This window comes from Channa argus, chromosome 16 (assembly GCF_033026475.1).
Source record: "Channa argus isolate prfri chromosome 16, Channa argus male v1.0, whole genome shotgun sequence".
NCBI lineage: Eukaryota > Metazoa > Chordata > Actinopteri > Anabantiformes > Channidae > Channa > Channa argus.
Window position 1 is genome coordinate 22,703,400 of NC_090212.1, and position 15,388 is coordinate 22,718,787.

Here is a 15,388-nt window from a genome sequence, read left to right on the forward strand (position 1 = left end):
TTCTGAGTGAAAATCTGAAATTAATCATTTTGAATTTTTTATGAAATCCTCAATGTTTGGTCCTCAATATTTCAGAGTGGAGGTTAAGACCTTTAGTTAGAATCAGATTTAGTTTCTCTGTAGATCACTTTGCCAAAAGTATGTGAACATGTGTTATCTGTCTGCTGACAGTTTATTGCAGTTTGAGATTTTTAATTATTGAGCAGACAGGAAAGGATGTCACAGATCAAGACTTTCACATTAAAATAAAATAGCAGCAGCACGTTTTCTATGACTCCACCCCCCAATAATATACTAATGTGCCTACTTAATATTTAATAGATATACAGTTTAAACTGAAATCAGTGAAATGGCCCAACAACTGAACAAAAACTGCTGACTTTCTCTGTTTATAAAGAGAACAATTAAGCATATTCTTAGTGATGAACATGCATGTGTTTTGATTTATTTTATTATATTATGTGCATTCTCACATTCTCAGTAAAGCTTTTATAAAAATGCTAAAATATTGGGTTTTAATGACTTTTAACTAAAAAGAAAAAAATCAACCATGATTTTACTCTTAGATGAAATACTAGAAATATATTAATGTAGAGCTGCACTACACCTTAATTATTTTATTTGTGCATTGTACATAATTACATAACTGAGATTTGATGGTTTATGGTTCAGACGATTGTTCAACAAAACTCATTTTGTGAGTTTGTATTGAAAATGGAAAACCCCCAGAGTTTAGGACCCAAAGGAATCAAACCCAAGAAGAGAAAAGTAACGCAGATAAAACTAGACAGGAAGTCATATGAATTTGCCCTTCAAATTAAAATGAATTTTGTGTGCGCCATGATGTGTAACAAGTAGATTTAACGTTTTACCATTTTTGGGGAGTGTCTCGTCTTATTACAAAACGAAATTAATATGAGGTCTTAAAAAATTTGTATTCACTACATCTGCCAATGTAAAGCTACCACACCAAAAAAATCCTGTCTCTCTCTCTCTCTCTCTCTCTCTGGCTTATTTTGGGTCTGGGAATTAAAGACTACTGACATTCATTTAGATTTTTAATGATCATTTCTCTAAATTAGAGAAAAATAAAAATAAAATAAACCAATAAAAACAGCCAGGCTGAACCAGTATTTACTGTGTTTGATGGAGAACAATATGGAATTACCACAGATGATCCATCCGAAACAAAATTTCAAAACACTGTTCACAGAATTCTAACGTGACAGTCAAAGCACAACAATAGTTTTATGAAAATTAAGTTTGTTTGACCTAATTTCCTACCAATCAAGGTTTCAAAATCTTTTTCTTCAACTTTTATAAGTTTATCAATTGTTTGTTTTGTGTATATTTTTATTTGTTAAAAAACGGAACATTACTATTATAATTTTAAATAAATAACCCAAGTTTATCACTATATTTTATTTTGAAGGTTCCAACAGGAAATACTTGTGATAGTTGTAGTGTCGTCGCAGCGTCTGTCCGTCCGGCGGCGTAGAGGGGGCGGGTGTTACTCGGCTGCGTTCCGCTCGGACGCTGTCAGTCAGTGTGGTTGGAGCTTCGGGAGGAACGCGAGCAGGACGGAGGTCGTCCCGGCGTTCTGCTTCTTTTTGTCTCATCGACTCATCACCGCGGGCACCGCCGTGTTGGGAGTTACCTGGAAGTCTACCAGAGTGGAGCCTGGACTCGTTTACGGGATTAATGTGACTTGTTTGTCCTCAGGAGGACCGTTAAAGCACCGGTTGATCCTGCAGAGGAGACCAGCCTGACAATCTGAGTCTGGATCCACCTTATGCCGGGTCCATTTAACCTGGCCTATTAACTCGATTAACTGAACCAGGAGTTTGCTCTCAGCCTGCTCCGCACCATGCCTGTAAACTCCGGTAGACCCACCGGACCCTGACGCTGCTGAGAGTCTGACTGAGGACATGCTGCTGTCCACCGCCTCTAGGCGGGACAGAGCCGCGGACCTGGATGCCGCTGAGCGGCTGCGCTCGATCCGGGAGCGGCTGGATGCCACCATGTCCGGGCTCGAGGAGTTGGAGTTCCTGCGGCAGCGGCAGGAGGTGTTAGTCCGGGCCGCGCTTGAGCTCCGGGAGGTGGAGGGGGAGGTGGAGGAGGCAGCGGAGCGGAGGAGGGAGGTGCCGATAAGCTCCGAGGAGAAGCTGCTGGAGGAAAACATCCTGCTGCTCCGGAAACAGCTGGTGAGTCCCGACCTGTCCGCATCGTGACCTGTCACGCAGTCTGGAAGGAGGGACTCAGGTGTGTAGGGAGAGGTCAAAGGTCAGGGGTGAAGCCGAGGTCAGACCAGGTTCATGCGTGTGTTAGGGAAGTACTCTGCAGTAACAAAGTACACACAGTACAAATATTAACAATATGGAGCTTCTCAGGTTTTATATTATTATTTATATTATATCTTTATATGCAGAGCGGGCTTTGACACCCCCCCCCCCCCCCATAGATCGGAGAGGATGCTGGAAGTTCCAGTGGGGCCATAGTGTGTGGGTGTATGTGTTTGTGTGTGTGTAAAGTCTAAACACCAGCTTTCAATTACCAAGGTGTGACGAACCAACTGGGGCAAACACACACTAGTTTGTTTCTGGTCTAGACCCCCCCCACCACCATTAGCCAGTCAGGGACCAGTGGCCCAAGACAATTTGTTGCTATGTATGTGTCACAATGAAGAGTGAAGATGGTTGAGTTTGGACATAACAGACCATGGTGGTTTTGTCCAATATTCTGAGCTTGTGTGGAATAATGATTTCACCTGATCTTGATCTCTCATCTGTGATAAAACTCTAACTCTGAACCTTTTCTCAGGTACATGTCGTTGAGTCGTCCTGAGTCGTTCCTATCTGGCTTTGTGTGTGGCTGCTTGTCTGTCCTCCACTTAATGCAAAAGGAAAATCATCTGTTGGGGTTTTACTGAGGAAACACCTGGTGAGGACATGGTGTCTCTCCATTAGTGAAAAATCAGATCCTTTATTTACCAAATACTGATTTCAGGTTTTAGGCTGTAGCTGGATCCCTGTGGGCCAGGCCTTTGTTGTCCAAACACAAACTGTGGTGTGTGTGGCAATTTGTCTGCAGGTCTGACCTTAGCACAAGAACCACAATCCAGGTCAGTTGGGTCTGTCCTAAATCTGCAGCTCTAAACTTGAATCTGGATTAAAGTTTATACACACACATACACACACACACACCCTCAAACCAGCAACAAATGCAGATTCCTGGAGCTGCTGGAAACTCTGCAGCTCTACTTTCCGCTCAGTGATGAAGTAGCTGAGACACCAACTGTCTTTACAGGAATCTGGATGTGGTCCTGGTCTCTGCTGTACTTCTCTGCTGTACTTCATCTCTCTTTGGTCAGATGGAGAATTAACCTTTTTCTACCTGCTTCTCGTCTCTTTGCAGTGGATCTGTGTCTCTGTCTGGTCACTCTTTGTCCTCTGAGCTCACAGCTCAGTGCAGAAAGGTGTTGAATGCACAGATGTAAAGCAGGTTTATGGGTCTAAATCAGGACCCAGCTGTCCCAGAGTTGGATACTGATGAGGTGGAGATGATGCACAACACAAATAATTAAATACGTGGACAGACTCCGTGGACATTTGGGCATTTTTAGTCTGTCAGATTAGGACAGGAAATGTGTGTGTGACATCACTTCCTGCCACTCAGCTGTGGAGCTGGTGGGCGGGGCGTAGCTGTCAGCTGGTTGATTGACAGGACCAGCAGCTGGATAAGTGTCAGTTTCTGTTTGAACAAGCTGCAGATTCCAGGGAGCAGCTGCTGTCTCACACACACAGTGGTTTTTCTGTAGCCAGGAGGACATAATGCATTCTCTAACCCCATCCCCCAGTGCCCCCCCTTTCCCTAACATAAACCTGGTTCTAACCCAAATTCTGAAATTAGGTCTACACCCTCAGATATTTGAAGGAGAAATAACCAGACAACACATATTCACAGTGGTCCTTAACTTATCTGTGTCCACACCACCATAGAAAGACAAAGAGTGCCCCCCCCCCCCCATGTCGACTGTGTGGCTGTTCTCAGGTCATGCGCTGCATTCCTGTGACTGAGCCATGAACAGACAGAGACGCTGAGACACACTCCATCTGTCTCCTCAAAAACCAAACAGCCAAGGACATCCAGAACTTGGATTAGAACTGCACCATGTCAGGCTGCATTCCCCCAGATGTTTCCCCTACAGTGAAAACACGTGGGGGGGGCTGTGTTATTTCCTGACGCAGTGAGGCGATGAAACATGATCCAAGAACAGATTCATTTGTTTGTGTTGAAGCAGTCACACAGTAAAACCTTTGCCTGTTCCTTCTCAGCATTTCTACAGAAACAACCAACTCCAGTCGGTGGACGAGAATTTGGAGACTTTCCTCTGGGAGAGACAGAGATCAGTTTCTGCTTCAGTCCAGGTTTACCTTCAGACCCACTCTGCCCCTCCCTGCATTAAGCTACATTTTATGTTGTCCAGCAGTTTGTCCCCACATGGTTCTGTAGAAAGTGTAAAGTGTGATGTGTGATGTTTTGACACCCCCCCCCTTACAAAGACTGGAAAAGAACTTCTCTCATTCAGACATACCACAGACAGTGGCTCAGTCACAGAATCATCAGAACACGAGCCCCAGTGTCCGGTTGCTGAGAGTCAGTAACAGTTTATGTACAGACGACTGACACGCTGCTGCCTGCTGTTCTGGTCCCTGTTACTGCTTCAGTGTATGTCTTATAGTTTGGGTTTGAATGAGCTCATCCGTCCTCTTCTGACCAAGCCAAACATCAGTCTCTGCTACTGAGCAACTTTCTGCTGCTTTGGTTCAACAGATGATGGCAGTTTTCAGCAAAACCTGAGTCTGGTCTGCTGCTGCAAACCATTTTTAATGTGCTCTCACTTTGTTTTTGTTGCTTTATAACATTTATTCTGTGTTAAACTGTGCTGTCTTCTTCTGGACTAATCAGGACTAAGACATTTGAGAAGCAAATAGGAAACAGAATTCTAACATGACCTCGGTGTGCTTGACAGAACTGTCTCCGGAGGAGGGACGCCGGTCTCATCAGTCAGTTACAGGAGCTGGACCGACAGATTTGTGACCTGAGATTGGACACTGACATGTCACGTGACCAGCCGGAGACGGACAGCCGGCCGAGCTCAGGTATCAAAATATTCTTTATTACCTGGAATAAAACAATAATTTGTCATTTTAGGAAATGAACCACCTCTCTAATATCACACACCCACATTCAGGGTTATCGCCACCATATAATAACCTCCACACTAAACCAGCCTCCCTCCCTCGACTAGCTGAACCTGGTCACAAGTGAATCACATCAGAGAAAGGATCAGTGATAGAGACCAATTTCTACATTTCTTTTATTGAGTCGTGTTGAAATGAATGAATCTTCACTCAGTGGTCAGTTTATTAGGTACAACAAGTCAGCACCGTCAGTACCATGAGTCCGCTCCAATGTTGATAGGAGTATTAAAACCTAAATGTCCCTTTACAGTAAATTCTGATCATATATAATATATGTGATTAATTTGCCATTTATCACAATTACACGTTTTAATACCGTAATAATTGAAGTAAACCAAAATAAAACCCAAACACATCTGAATCAATAACCTAATAAACAACATAAAGGGTTGTAAATTTTGTTCAAGTAAATCTTAGCACATCATTGTCAACTTTAATTATATAAACATATATATGTTGGGCTGCTGTGTTATGGTTGGATCCAGCTGTGATGCAGTTTACCCGTCACTGATGATGTTCACATGTTGTTGTCTCTTCCTCTCTCTCCCTCAGGTTTCTACGAGCTGAGTGATGGAGCATCTGGTTCTCTGTCCAACTCGTCCAACTCGGTCTTCAGTGAGTGTTTCTGCTCGATGGCCGAGGCTGACGGACGGCTCCTGTCCACAGGTACAGACCCACCTGCTGCCAGCTCTTTGCATGCAGAAACCTTCCTTAGGGCGCCCCTCGGAGACCGGGTGAACGTGCCTATACGCTGAAAATAAAAGTCCTCCTTTCAGCTGTTAGTTTTTACTTTTTTAATTAACATCTGCAAATGAATCAGAAATGGTCCATGTGAACGTGGACCACAAATGCATCTCATCTTTCTTAGTGTGTGGCTACGAGATTCTACAAATCATCAAAGGTTTAAACACACTGTCTGGCTGGGGGGGCAATTAGGAGTTGAAGGGTTTGTTTTGCCAATACTCTTAATTTATTATGTCTTTTGTACCGTGTCTATATGAATCTGGTTTAATTTAATAAGACTAAAAGTAATCTGATTACTGATACTTAAATCTACAGTAAAAAGATGCTGTGAGAGGAAATGAATCATGAGCTGGATGAGCCGATTGGTCACATGATATAAAAGAAACACTCCACCCTGCGTCTTGCTCTGATAGGTCCACTCCCTCTGCATGAAAACCATTCTAACCTTTAACCTGCTCCAACATGATCCAAAGGACTTGGTTCTTTGCACGATCCTCAAAAAAACCACAAAGTACTGTGGTGGTTCTGGCTCATGCAATGAGGCTCCTTCACACTTGGCTGAGAAACATCCAGATCTGAGATAATCTCATAAGAAATGTGAACACACCCAAAACACACAGAGGACTTCCCTGAAGACACATTAAGCTGATAGGATCATATTTGCAGAGGAACTTTATGCATCATCAAACACTTCACAGCAGCTCAATCTCTAGGGAGTGACATTATTTACTGTACAACTAACAGGGAACTGCAAATATGTCGTGAAGGGAAAACACAGTGTAGACGAGGCCATGTTCTTCTGACTACACCTAGCACAGTTGGAACTACACAAAGACGTTATTTTATAAAGGGCTCCAATTGTTGACTGCTTACAGAATGTGTTCTTGTAACAAAATGGGGAATCGTTGTTATTTAATGGATCTGGAAAGTCATAAAATAGTTTATGACATTTGTATCAGTAGAACGCAGAAACTTAAGATACTGTTTCATGGTTCTGTTGTCGCACTGGCAGCTCTTGGTTGAGAGAACAATGTGAAAAATTTATTTTATATTCGTTCATCTGACTATTATCTAGAGTCGGCTCATTTTTGCAGCAGGTTAATCAGGTCCAGATGTCCCAAGGCGTTCTCCTGAAAGGCAGACATACCCCGAAAACCACCACCAGTTCCTTCAGTCACTAAAAACCAATAGAGGGGTGATAGAGCATAGGGATAGGGATAGAGAGGGATAGAGCATTTTCCATTATGGTTCCAAAACTGTGGAATGACCTGCCTTAGGAAATCAGGCTCTCTGACTCAGTGTCAGCTGTTAAGTCTCATCTAAGAAGAATGTATTTTTTATCAAATTGCTTTTCCTGAGATGTTACATCCTTGTTTTGTTATAAATAGTAGAATGTATTTGTATTGTATTTGTATATGATGTATTTCACTCTATATATACATATTCCAGACTATATGTATATATATGTGTATATATATATCATCATGCTCTGAGCTCTTAGGTTCCAAACCTCAGGCTCTGGTGAAAAAGTCCAAAATATATTGTGTGCAGCCATCACTGAACAGCAGTAGTTAGTTGTTGTTTTTTTATAATCAGCCTTTCTTTCTAGGTAGTTCTGTCCACACTGTGAATAAAAACCCTGAGGGATGTGTCATGTAAATATAGACATTAATATGCTGTAGACACTGTCAGAGGTTCAGGGAAAAGGGAAGTGAAGCCTACTCACAGTAAAACTTTTTCACAGCAGAAACTTGGCGAGTTGGAGCAGGAAGAATGGTTATTAATATTATATTTAGGCAGACAAATTATTTGTTTGTTACACCTGCATGTTTCTAGAGACCAGAAATTGCAGCTCAGAAGGAATTCCAGATCCTACCACAAGAAGCACATAGCTGTCATTTAACCTGTAGGTGTTGTTCTGAAGGTTGTTAATTGTGGAGCAGATCCGTGATGTTGTGGTTTCACTTGGACTCTGGAGCATAGAAAATGCTCTTGCTCTTAAATTTGACACATGATGGACTAACTAGTTGTAAAACACGTGGTATCTCACCTAAAAAATGAGTACAAAGTCAGGTTTGTTTGCTTTGTGCCTTGTTAGCTCATGTTGGTTCAGCACTAGCTTATCTTGGTGATGACAGCTCAGTGTTTCCCACAGAATTTCATTTTATTCTCTGTGGTGGCAACCTGGGGGGTTGGGACATTTTTTTTTTGGGGGGGGGGGGGGTTACAAGAGAAGAGGTCTCATTCTCTTTTGAGAGTTTTTGTAACTACAGAGACACTTTCAGTGATACCATACCTGTCACGGTGTTTAGATAATTATGGGCAAGAGCAGAGGCGTTTAGAGGTGATTGTTCCATCTCACCACATATAGACAATATTTAGCACATGCAGTAGTGCTGTTGTTTCTTCCCCGACGGGCGAAGGACACACAACATGTTTCATTTGTCCTGTCATCAATTTAAAACTGATCTGAGCTGCTGTTTGACATTTAAACAGCAAATAAGTAATTTGCAGGCGCAATAGATGGAGTGAAAATAATCCTTTACTTAACTGAGGTTGTCGTCATTCTCTCAGACAGTTAAAAAAACGTGCCGTGGCCAAATATACTTTGACAGGCCGCCCATGTATATGTTTGTATGTGACTGTTACTGCTCTACAAAGGCAGAGCCAACCCTTTTAAGCTGAAAATAGATTACTCTAAATTGGGGTCACACAGTCCATCACGGTCCATAGAGAAACCCTTTCCTGCAGACCCCCAATCAGGTCTGTTTTCTGTCCCATATTGTTGCAATGACTCTTTACACTGTTTCTGTCTTTTGTTCTGACTTTGCACTTCAGGCTGACTGCCTCAAATGGCTTCAAGGAAAAGGAAATACTATCCTTTCAGTGTACTTACCAAAGGTTGCCTTCAGTCTACAGTTTTGAGTTGTTTTCAATCCTGAGCAGCCCCCACTGTGTTATTCTTCCACCCCCCCCCCAAACCTCCTCTGTCTTTCAATGTGTACTCAGTTATAAGCTGTGACATATAAACCATGTTCCCCCTTATGTCCGGGAACTGTGGGGAACATGGAGGGTTAACATTTCACAGCACACTGTCTCCACAGAGAAGAATTTTCCACTTACTAATGCTTGTTCTCTCCATGCACAGCCAAACAGGGTCATTACCACATTCAACAGACCATTTCAACAGAACTGCTTGGAAACAACTCTGCCCAAGTCAACTTCCTGTCAGCTGTTGATATTAGGAAACAATGCAACACTGAAATAAACTTAGATCCATTTAGACTGTTAGTGTTTGAAACTGTGAAATGTTTAGCGGTCTGGTTTTAGCAGACCTGCTCCAGTTTGCTGTCATACATAAATCACCCAAACCCAGAAAATATCTGCAGCTGTGTCTGGGTCTGCTTACTAATGTAAAATTCCTCCTCTTTTTCCCTCAGATGAGCTGGCCAGCTGTTTGGAGTGTGACGGTCTGGTTGGAGGACTTTGTGATGACTCTGCTTCCTCTGGTACAGTCCGTCGCTCGTTATCAGTGCCTCACCCTCCCACTCAGGATCCCTCAGTGGCCTGCTGTGACCCACAGTTGAAGTACCACTGCGACCTAGTGGCCAGAAACAGCAGTGATGTGTACCGGTATCCAAGCCCATTGCACGCTGTGGCTGTCCAGAGCCCAGTCTTCCTGCACAAATACGGTCATGGAGGCCAAGGTAGGGATGAAGGGCGTCTGAAAAGCACAGAAGCTGGCATTGAAGTAGAAACTTCACCCCTTCCTACCTCTATGTCAGCTCCTCTTGTATGTCAGAGCTCCCCCTGGCCAGCCCTTTCTTCTTCCTCCCAGACGCTGTCCCATAAGCGACTGGACAGCTACATCTACAGTCTGCTGCAGCGCAAAGCCTTGCCAATCAGGACCAGCAGACCCAGAACCAGCATCAGCACTGACCCATCAAAGAGCATTCTGAGGCAGGTTAGTCTTTGTGTGAGGCAGGTGTCTGCTCCCAGCTCTGGAGCCGGTTTAGGCATTCTAAGAGGGTCTGAACTCAAAGCCTCTTGGCCAAATGGAGGAGTATCACCAGAAGATGTTGCATCATCGTCGTCTCCTCAGAGGCAATGGTCAATGGAAAGTAAAATTGAGGGGCAGGAGACCCAAAAAGGCTTTTCTGGCTGCAGTGCTGACATGATGCAAGCAGGCTTTATAATCCACAACAGTGACTTGGTACAAAACCCGAACAGCTCTTCTCCTAGTAATGGCATCCAGAAGGGCTGTTCTGTCGCCAACAAGGACTTCCATACAAGGACTAACAGTCTGCAGAAAAAGAATAGCAAAGGGCTGCTTCCTCTTTCAGCAGGGTCTACGGCCACTCTGCCTAATGACTTTAGGGAGCTAAGCAGAGTTAACACTACCACTAAAGAGACCAAGCAACCATGTTACCCCCAAGACCAGGACCTGGGTCTCAAGTCATCTAAAAGTGTCAAAACAGCAACTCCCAAGAACAGCCCAAAGACTCTCCAAACCTGCCAAACAGAAAAAAATGATAGGCTTGTGCCAGAGATGGCTAGTATAGGGTCTTCCTCCCAGAGTCATGAAGGAGGAGGGGAAGGAGGGAGTAGCATGGTTAATGCCAAGTACCTCTCTACCCAGCAGCAGAACATCAACCTCCACAAGGGCGGCAGCAAGTCTGTCAAGGTGAAGATGATTCGGGCCTTTGAACACAATGATTCTTCCTCTGAGAGAAAAGGGGATAAAACACAACACAGGTCCAGTTCCAGAAAGTCCCAGCTAGTGGAAGATGGAAGCTCTACTCACAGTAAAGTCTCCAAAAGACTGGGTGGTGGTGCCCCTAGGGTGTCCTCCAGATACAAACGCATTTCTGCGTCCATACCAGAAGGCCGAGTCCTGGACAAATGCAACACCTCAACTCTAAGCAGTTTGAGGTCAGGAACATCCAAGCATCACCATAGAAACCACCACCATTGCAGCGGTCACCACCACCATCATGGTCACTACCTTAATCCTCATCACCACGGGCGAGACCAGGTCGTGGTCATAGCAAAACCGAAGCACAAACGAAGTGATTACCGGCGCTTACGTGCTATAATGGAGGTCCCATATGATGAGGCATTAAGGCGTGCTCAGCGGCGTCAGAGAAATCTGGCGCTGACTTCTTCTGCACACAAGGTGTACCGACCCTCGAGTGGCCAATTGAGTGGTCCGTACTCGTATGTTGCAGGAAGCGACTCTGAGTATTCAGCTGAATGTGCGTCGCTGTTTCACTCCACTATTGTGGACACTAGTGAGGACGAGAAATCCAACTATACCACCAACTGCTTTGGAGACAGCGAATCCAGCGAGGAGGACTCTGTGGAGGGGAGCACCACCACAAGTGATACTGAGGAGAGTGGGGGAGGTGGGACAGATGGGATGGGCAGGGGGTGGGACCAGTTAGGGGCATCTCGGGGTGGGGTAGTGGGGCAGGAAATGACTCCATCTCAAGCGAAAGCTTTTGTAAAGATTAAGGCTTCTCATAACCTGAAAAAGAAGATCCTGAGGTTTAGGTCCGGTTCACTCAAACTCATGACAACTGTGTGAGTCAGGCCAAAAGCAGGCCACCACCCTGCCAAACAAGACCAGAGTCGTACCTTTTGGGGTGCCTTACCCATGCACTTCTAACATAATTGAACCATCCCGCATTTAAAACAACCCAAGGCTTCCTCAGTGTCAAATACAAAAGCCAGGAGGAATCCCTACAGCATTGCCCAAATTACATTAGCCAGTTCTTTGGCCAATGTAACACCAGAACATTTGAAGGGACTGTAAAATGCAAAAACATAAAATGTTTAAAACTGTTTTGTGGTATTAAGACATATCAATATTTCTGCCAAAGCAGCAAACTTGTATCAGTTTACACACTTAAATTCACTTTCCTGAATGTTTTACTTTTCCTCTGTTTGTCTTCAAGGACCTCTGTGCAGATTTGTGGTTCTTAGGAGGTACGTGCTGGGAGCTTTCATAACTTCAGCATAGATGTTTTTTGGTAAACTACTTTTTCTAACAAGGGGGAGGATTGAGTTTGTTTAGACGTAGCCAATCAAATTGGCCTCCTTTCTTTCCCTGTGTCTCTCCTGGCCCAGAAGTACCTCAGTACGCTTCAAACGAATGTGTCTGACCACATGTGCAGTCTAAAGTCCAAGTCTTTCTCATGTTTTTAAGGCAAACCTGGATTACTAACCAAGGAAGGAGGACAATTGACTGGAGCTTTAGTTAATTGGATTCATTACAAATACTTAATAATATCCACGAATGAAGCATGATTAAAACATTAATGTATGTGTGGTGGCCTTTCTACCTAATCATTAGATTGTTCTAAAACCTAAAGATAATTTGGTTTGGTCTAGTTTAATCTTTGTGAGCTTTACCCCTTGTTTTGATTTGTTTTCATTCAAAAACAAATTCAAGCAAAATGCATTAGAAAAAGACACATTTCCAGCCTCTTTCTGTAGCAACAAAAATTGTTCGGACACCTGGATCTGCAGTTTCCAGGGCACAGTATGCTTCATATCCAGGTAGCTAAAACCAGGTGTTGGTTCTAAAACATGGTGTTTACATGTGCAGCAAATAACCAGGACCCTCGAAATCCTGTATCGTAACCATATACAAGTATAAAAATGCTCATTCCTCTACATCTTTCTAAGGTGGGAGCAGCAAAGACAGAACAAGAGTTTATCCCTAATATCAAGAAGGCAACTGTTGTTAGTTCGGGTCAGACCTTGTTTTATCTGAGTCTGTTCTGGGTATGTAATGGGTTAAGGCCACTTCCTCTAAAGGATCTCAGTGCAGCTGCTTCGTTTAGATCTGCCACCACCATTAATACCAAGGATGGAAACAAACCTTGGTCCAGTTCAACCAGTCTAAATGAACACTGGTCTGAAAACACCACCAATCTGGTTTTAAAACATTTAAGTGTGTAAATCTGCAAAAAAATAAATTGTATAAAATAGCATAGGAGAACACAGACTCTGTTGCATTGTCGAGAAAAAAGGTTTCAGCTGCTGTCAGGAGACCTAACTTGACGTTTGGAGCACACTGAGGCCCTCACTGTTTCTGTTTTTAAAGGACTGAGGTTGTAGTTGTTCAGAGAAGTGTTTGGAAAGTTCCTCACAAGGTTCTTCAAATGTTCCTTAAAACATTTCTGAATGTCTCCTGATGGTTCTGTAGAAAGTTGTCCAGTAAGTTCAGATGTTGGGGGTTAAGGTTGGATCTTTCCGCCTTCATTTTTTCCTGCACTTTGTGGCTTTGAGACAAACTGTCACTGGACAGGACGGACGGTGAGAACCTGTTAATCTAATGTTGTATGTAGCCTAGTTTTATATTTATTACCACATAAATGGACACAGCTCTGTAAATGCTTCACTTTTATGGGACGATTCTGACTTGTTGTTATTTTTGGATGAAAGCTATTTAAATCCTAATATATTTGCTTGGTGCATATTGGACATCACACATGGTACAAACTGACGGACAGCTGGATCCCGTTTACCACTTATGAGCTGCAGTTTATACATTTATAGGCTGATGTGTCTTTTTTAATACTTTTACCATAGCAACCAACTTATCTAGCATTTAGAGGAGAAAACCTGACTAAACCTGGACAAACTGTTTTATCTGACTGTAACCTCAGTTCATTGTAGGCCTTGTCCTCCAGGAAACCGTTTCTGATGACATAAACAACAAAAAAAACTGATGCCTTGAAGATACATCAGGATGTGTATTTCAGTTTTTTGGTACTAAATCAAATCTCTAAAGCATGAAATAATGTGTCTGAAATACTTTTGTTAAATGTAAAGTGGCTAAGTACAAAGCAACAGCCAAACTTCATCTGGTTTTTAAACTGTGATCCGGAACCAAGGCCACATTCCTTTAACAAGTTGAAGCCACACAATCTTGTTCTGTCTTCTCAAATAGAACCCACGGGTTTCAGATCAGTTTTATTTAATCCAGAACATAAATACTGTGGGTTTAAACCGTTGTTTCTACAGCAATTATGAGTAAGGTGTTTTGTTAGCCAATAGGCTAATAGCATACAGCAAACTCCTAACATCTAAAGCTCTAATCAGCAGTGTTTGGTACTGTTACAACTCGATTTTACCCACTGTCATAAGGTTACATGGTCCAGCAGCTGTGGGGAAGTCCATGTACCATCCAGGTTATTTAAAAATATAAAAACATTACATTTTGGGGCTTTGAATGCTTAGTTTTTGTGTAGCTAGCAGGTGTTACACCCAGATGTTTTAGCATAGAGAGTGGAAGAAAACTGCTAGCTTAAGTGTTTAGCCCTGTTTAGGCTGAAAGACAGAAAAAGTTAAAACTACCAATAAAACTTTGGTTTAAATGTGGAATCGTATTAAATAGCTGTTTGCCCAGTAAAAAGGGAGTTATCTGGGTGTCTCACTTTGCTCGTTGACTTGTTGTTAGCAGACTAGCAAACATGTGGCTTGCATATTAGCATCCAAAGTCTTAAAATGTAGATTGGAAGGTAAATTAACCCGTTTTAGCAGTCTCAGTACAGTACATATACTTTCCCCACATACCCAACAGTCCCTCCACTTTTTCTCATCATATTAAGAATTAGCAGCTCATTTTTATTGTTTTTGCCTTTTTACTGTGTTTGAGTATTCTGTGCAGCATTAAACTAGCTTGCTGGCAGGGATTTGAATTTCCTGTGAGGGTCTGGTCCAGTTATAAATAGCTCGTCTGAAGCATTAAAAAGCCACAGAAAGCTCATGTTCAGCTATCACATGCCTTTTTCTGTCGAGCTGTTTGGACTTTTTTCTGTTCTTTTTGAAAACTCCTGTCTCTGTTTTACAGCCAAAAAATGTGACTTCTCTTAAGGTTTTTCCACCCAGCTGCTCCTCCCTGATCCAACGGTACCAGATGTAAACTTGTAAATGATCTCGTATGAAGACTGTTACGATTCTGTCAGTGTTTAGCTTCTGTATGAGCCATGTCTGAGACTTTAGCTTTTTTATGCTTCATTAAATTTTGACTTTAACATCAGTGTTTTGTTGTTCTGGCTTTGTCTGTTTCCTGAGTCCTGACAGCCTGGACCTGCTGTGTCCCAGTAGACTAACTGTATGAACTGTCCCCTGTTGCTCAGCCCAATCACAGGTTTGTGTGTTAAGCTTTTTCATGCTCTGACCTATGCATGAAATCTTTGACGTGCTTTGATCTCCGGTGATCTCACTCCAGCAGCAACAAAAGACAAAATCTGTTGGGGGACAGATGTCTCATTTTAAGGTGCGTGAAGAAATGTGTGTAAAACCCTAAAACCTCCAGCAAAACCTGTACTATAAAGAACCATTTAATGTGACACCACTGCATTTCA

At 42.9% G+C, this 15,388-nt stretch overlaps 1 protein-coding gene across 1 annotated transcript; it reads left to right on the forward strand.

Moving 5' to 3' along the window:
• Positions 1-1,436: 1,436 nt before the first annotated feature.
• Positions 1,437-15,060, forward strand: dact1 (dishevelled-binding antagonist of beta-catenin 1). Its single transcript, XM_067478943.1, has 4 exons — positions 1,437-2,204; positions 5,033-5,162; positions 5,817-5,930; positions 9,449-15,060. The coding sequence occupies exons 1-4, from the start codon at positions 1,929-1,931 to the stop codon at positions 11,593-11,595; spliced, it is 2,667 nt and encodes an 888-aa protein (XP_067335044.1). The 5' UTR covers positions 1,437-1,928; the 3' UTR covers positions 11,596-15,060.
• The last annotated feature ends 328 nt before the right edge of the window (positions 15,061-15,388 follow it).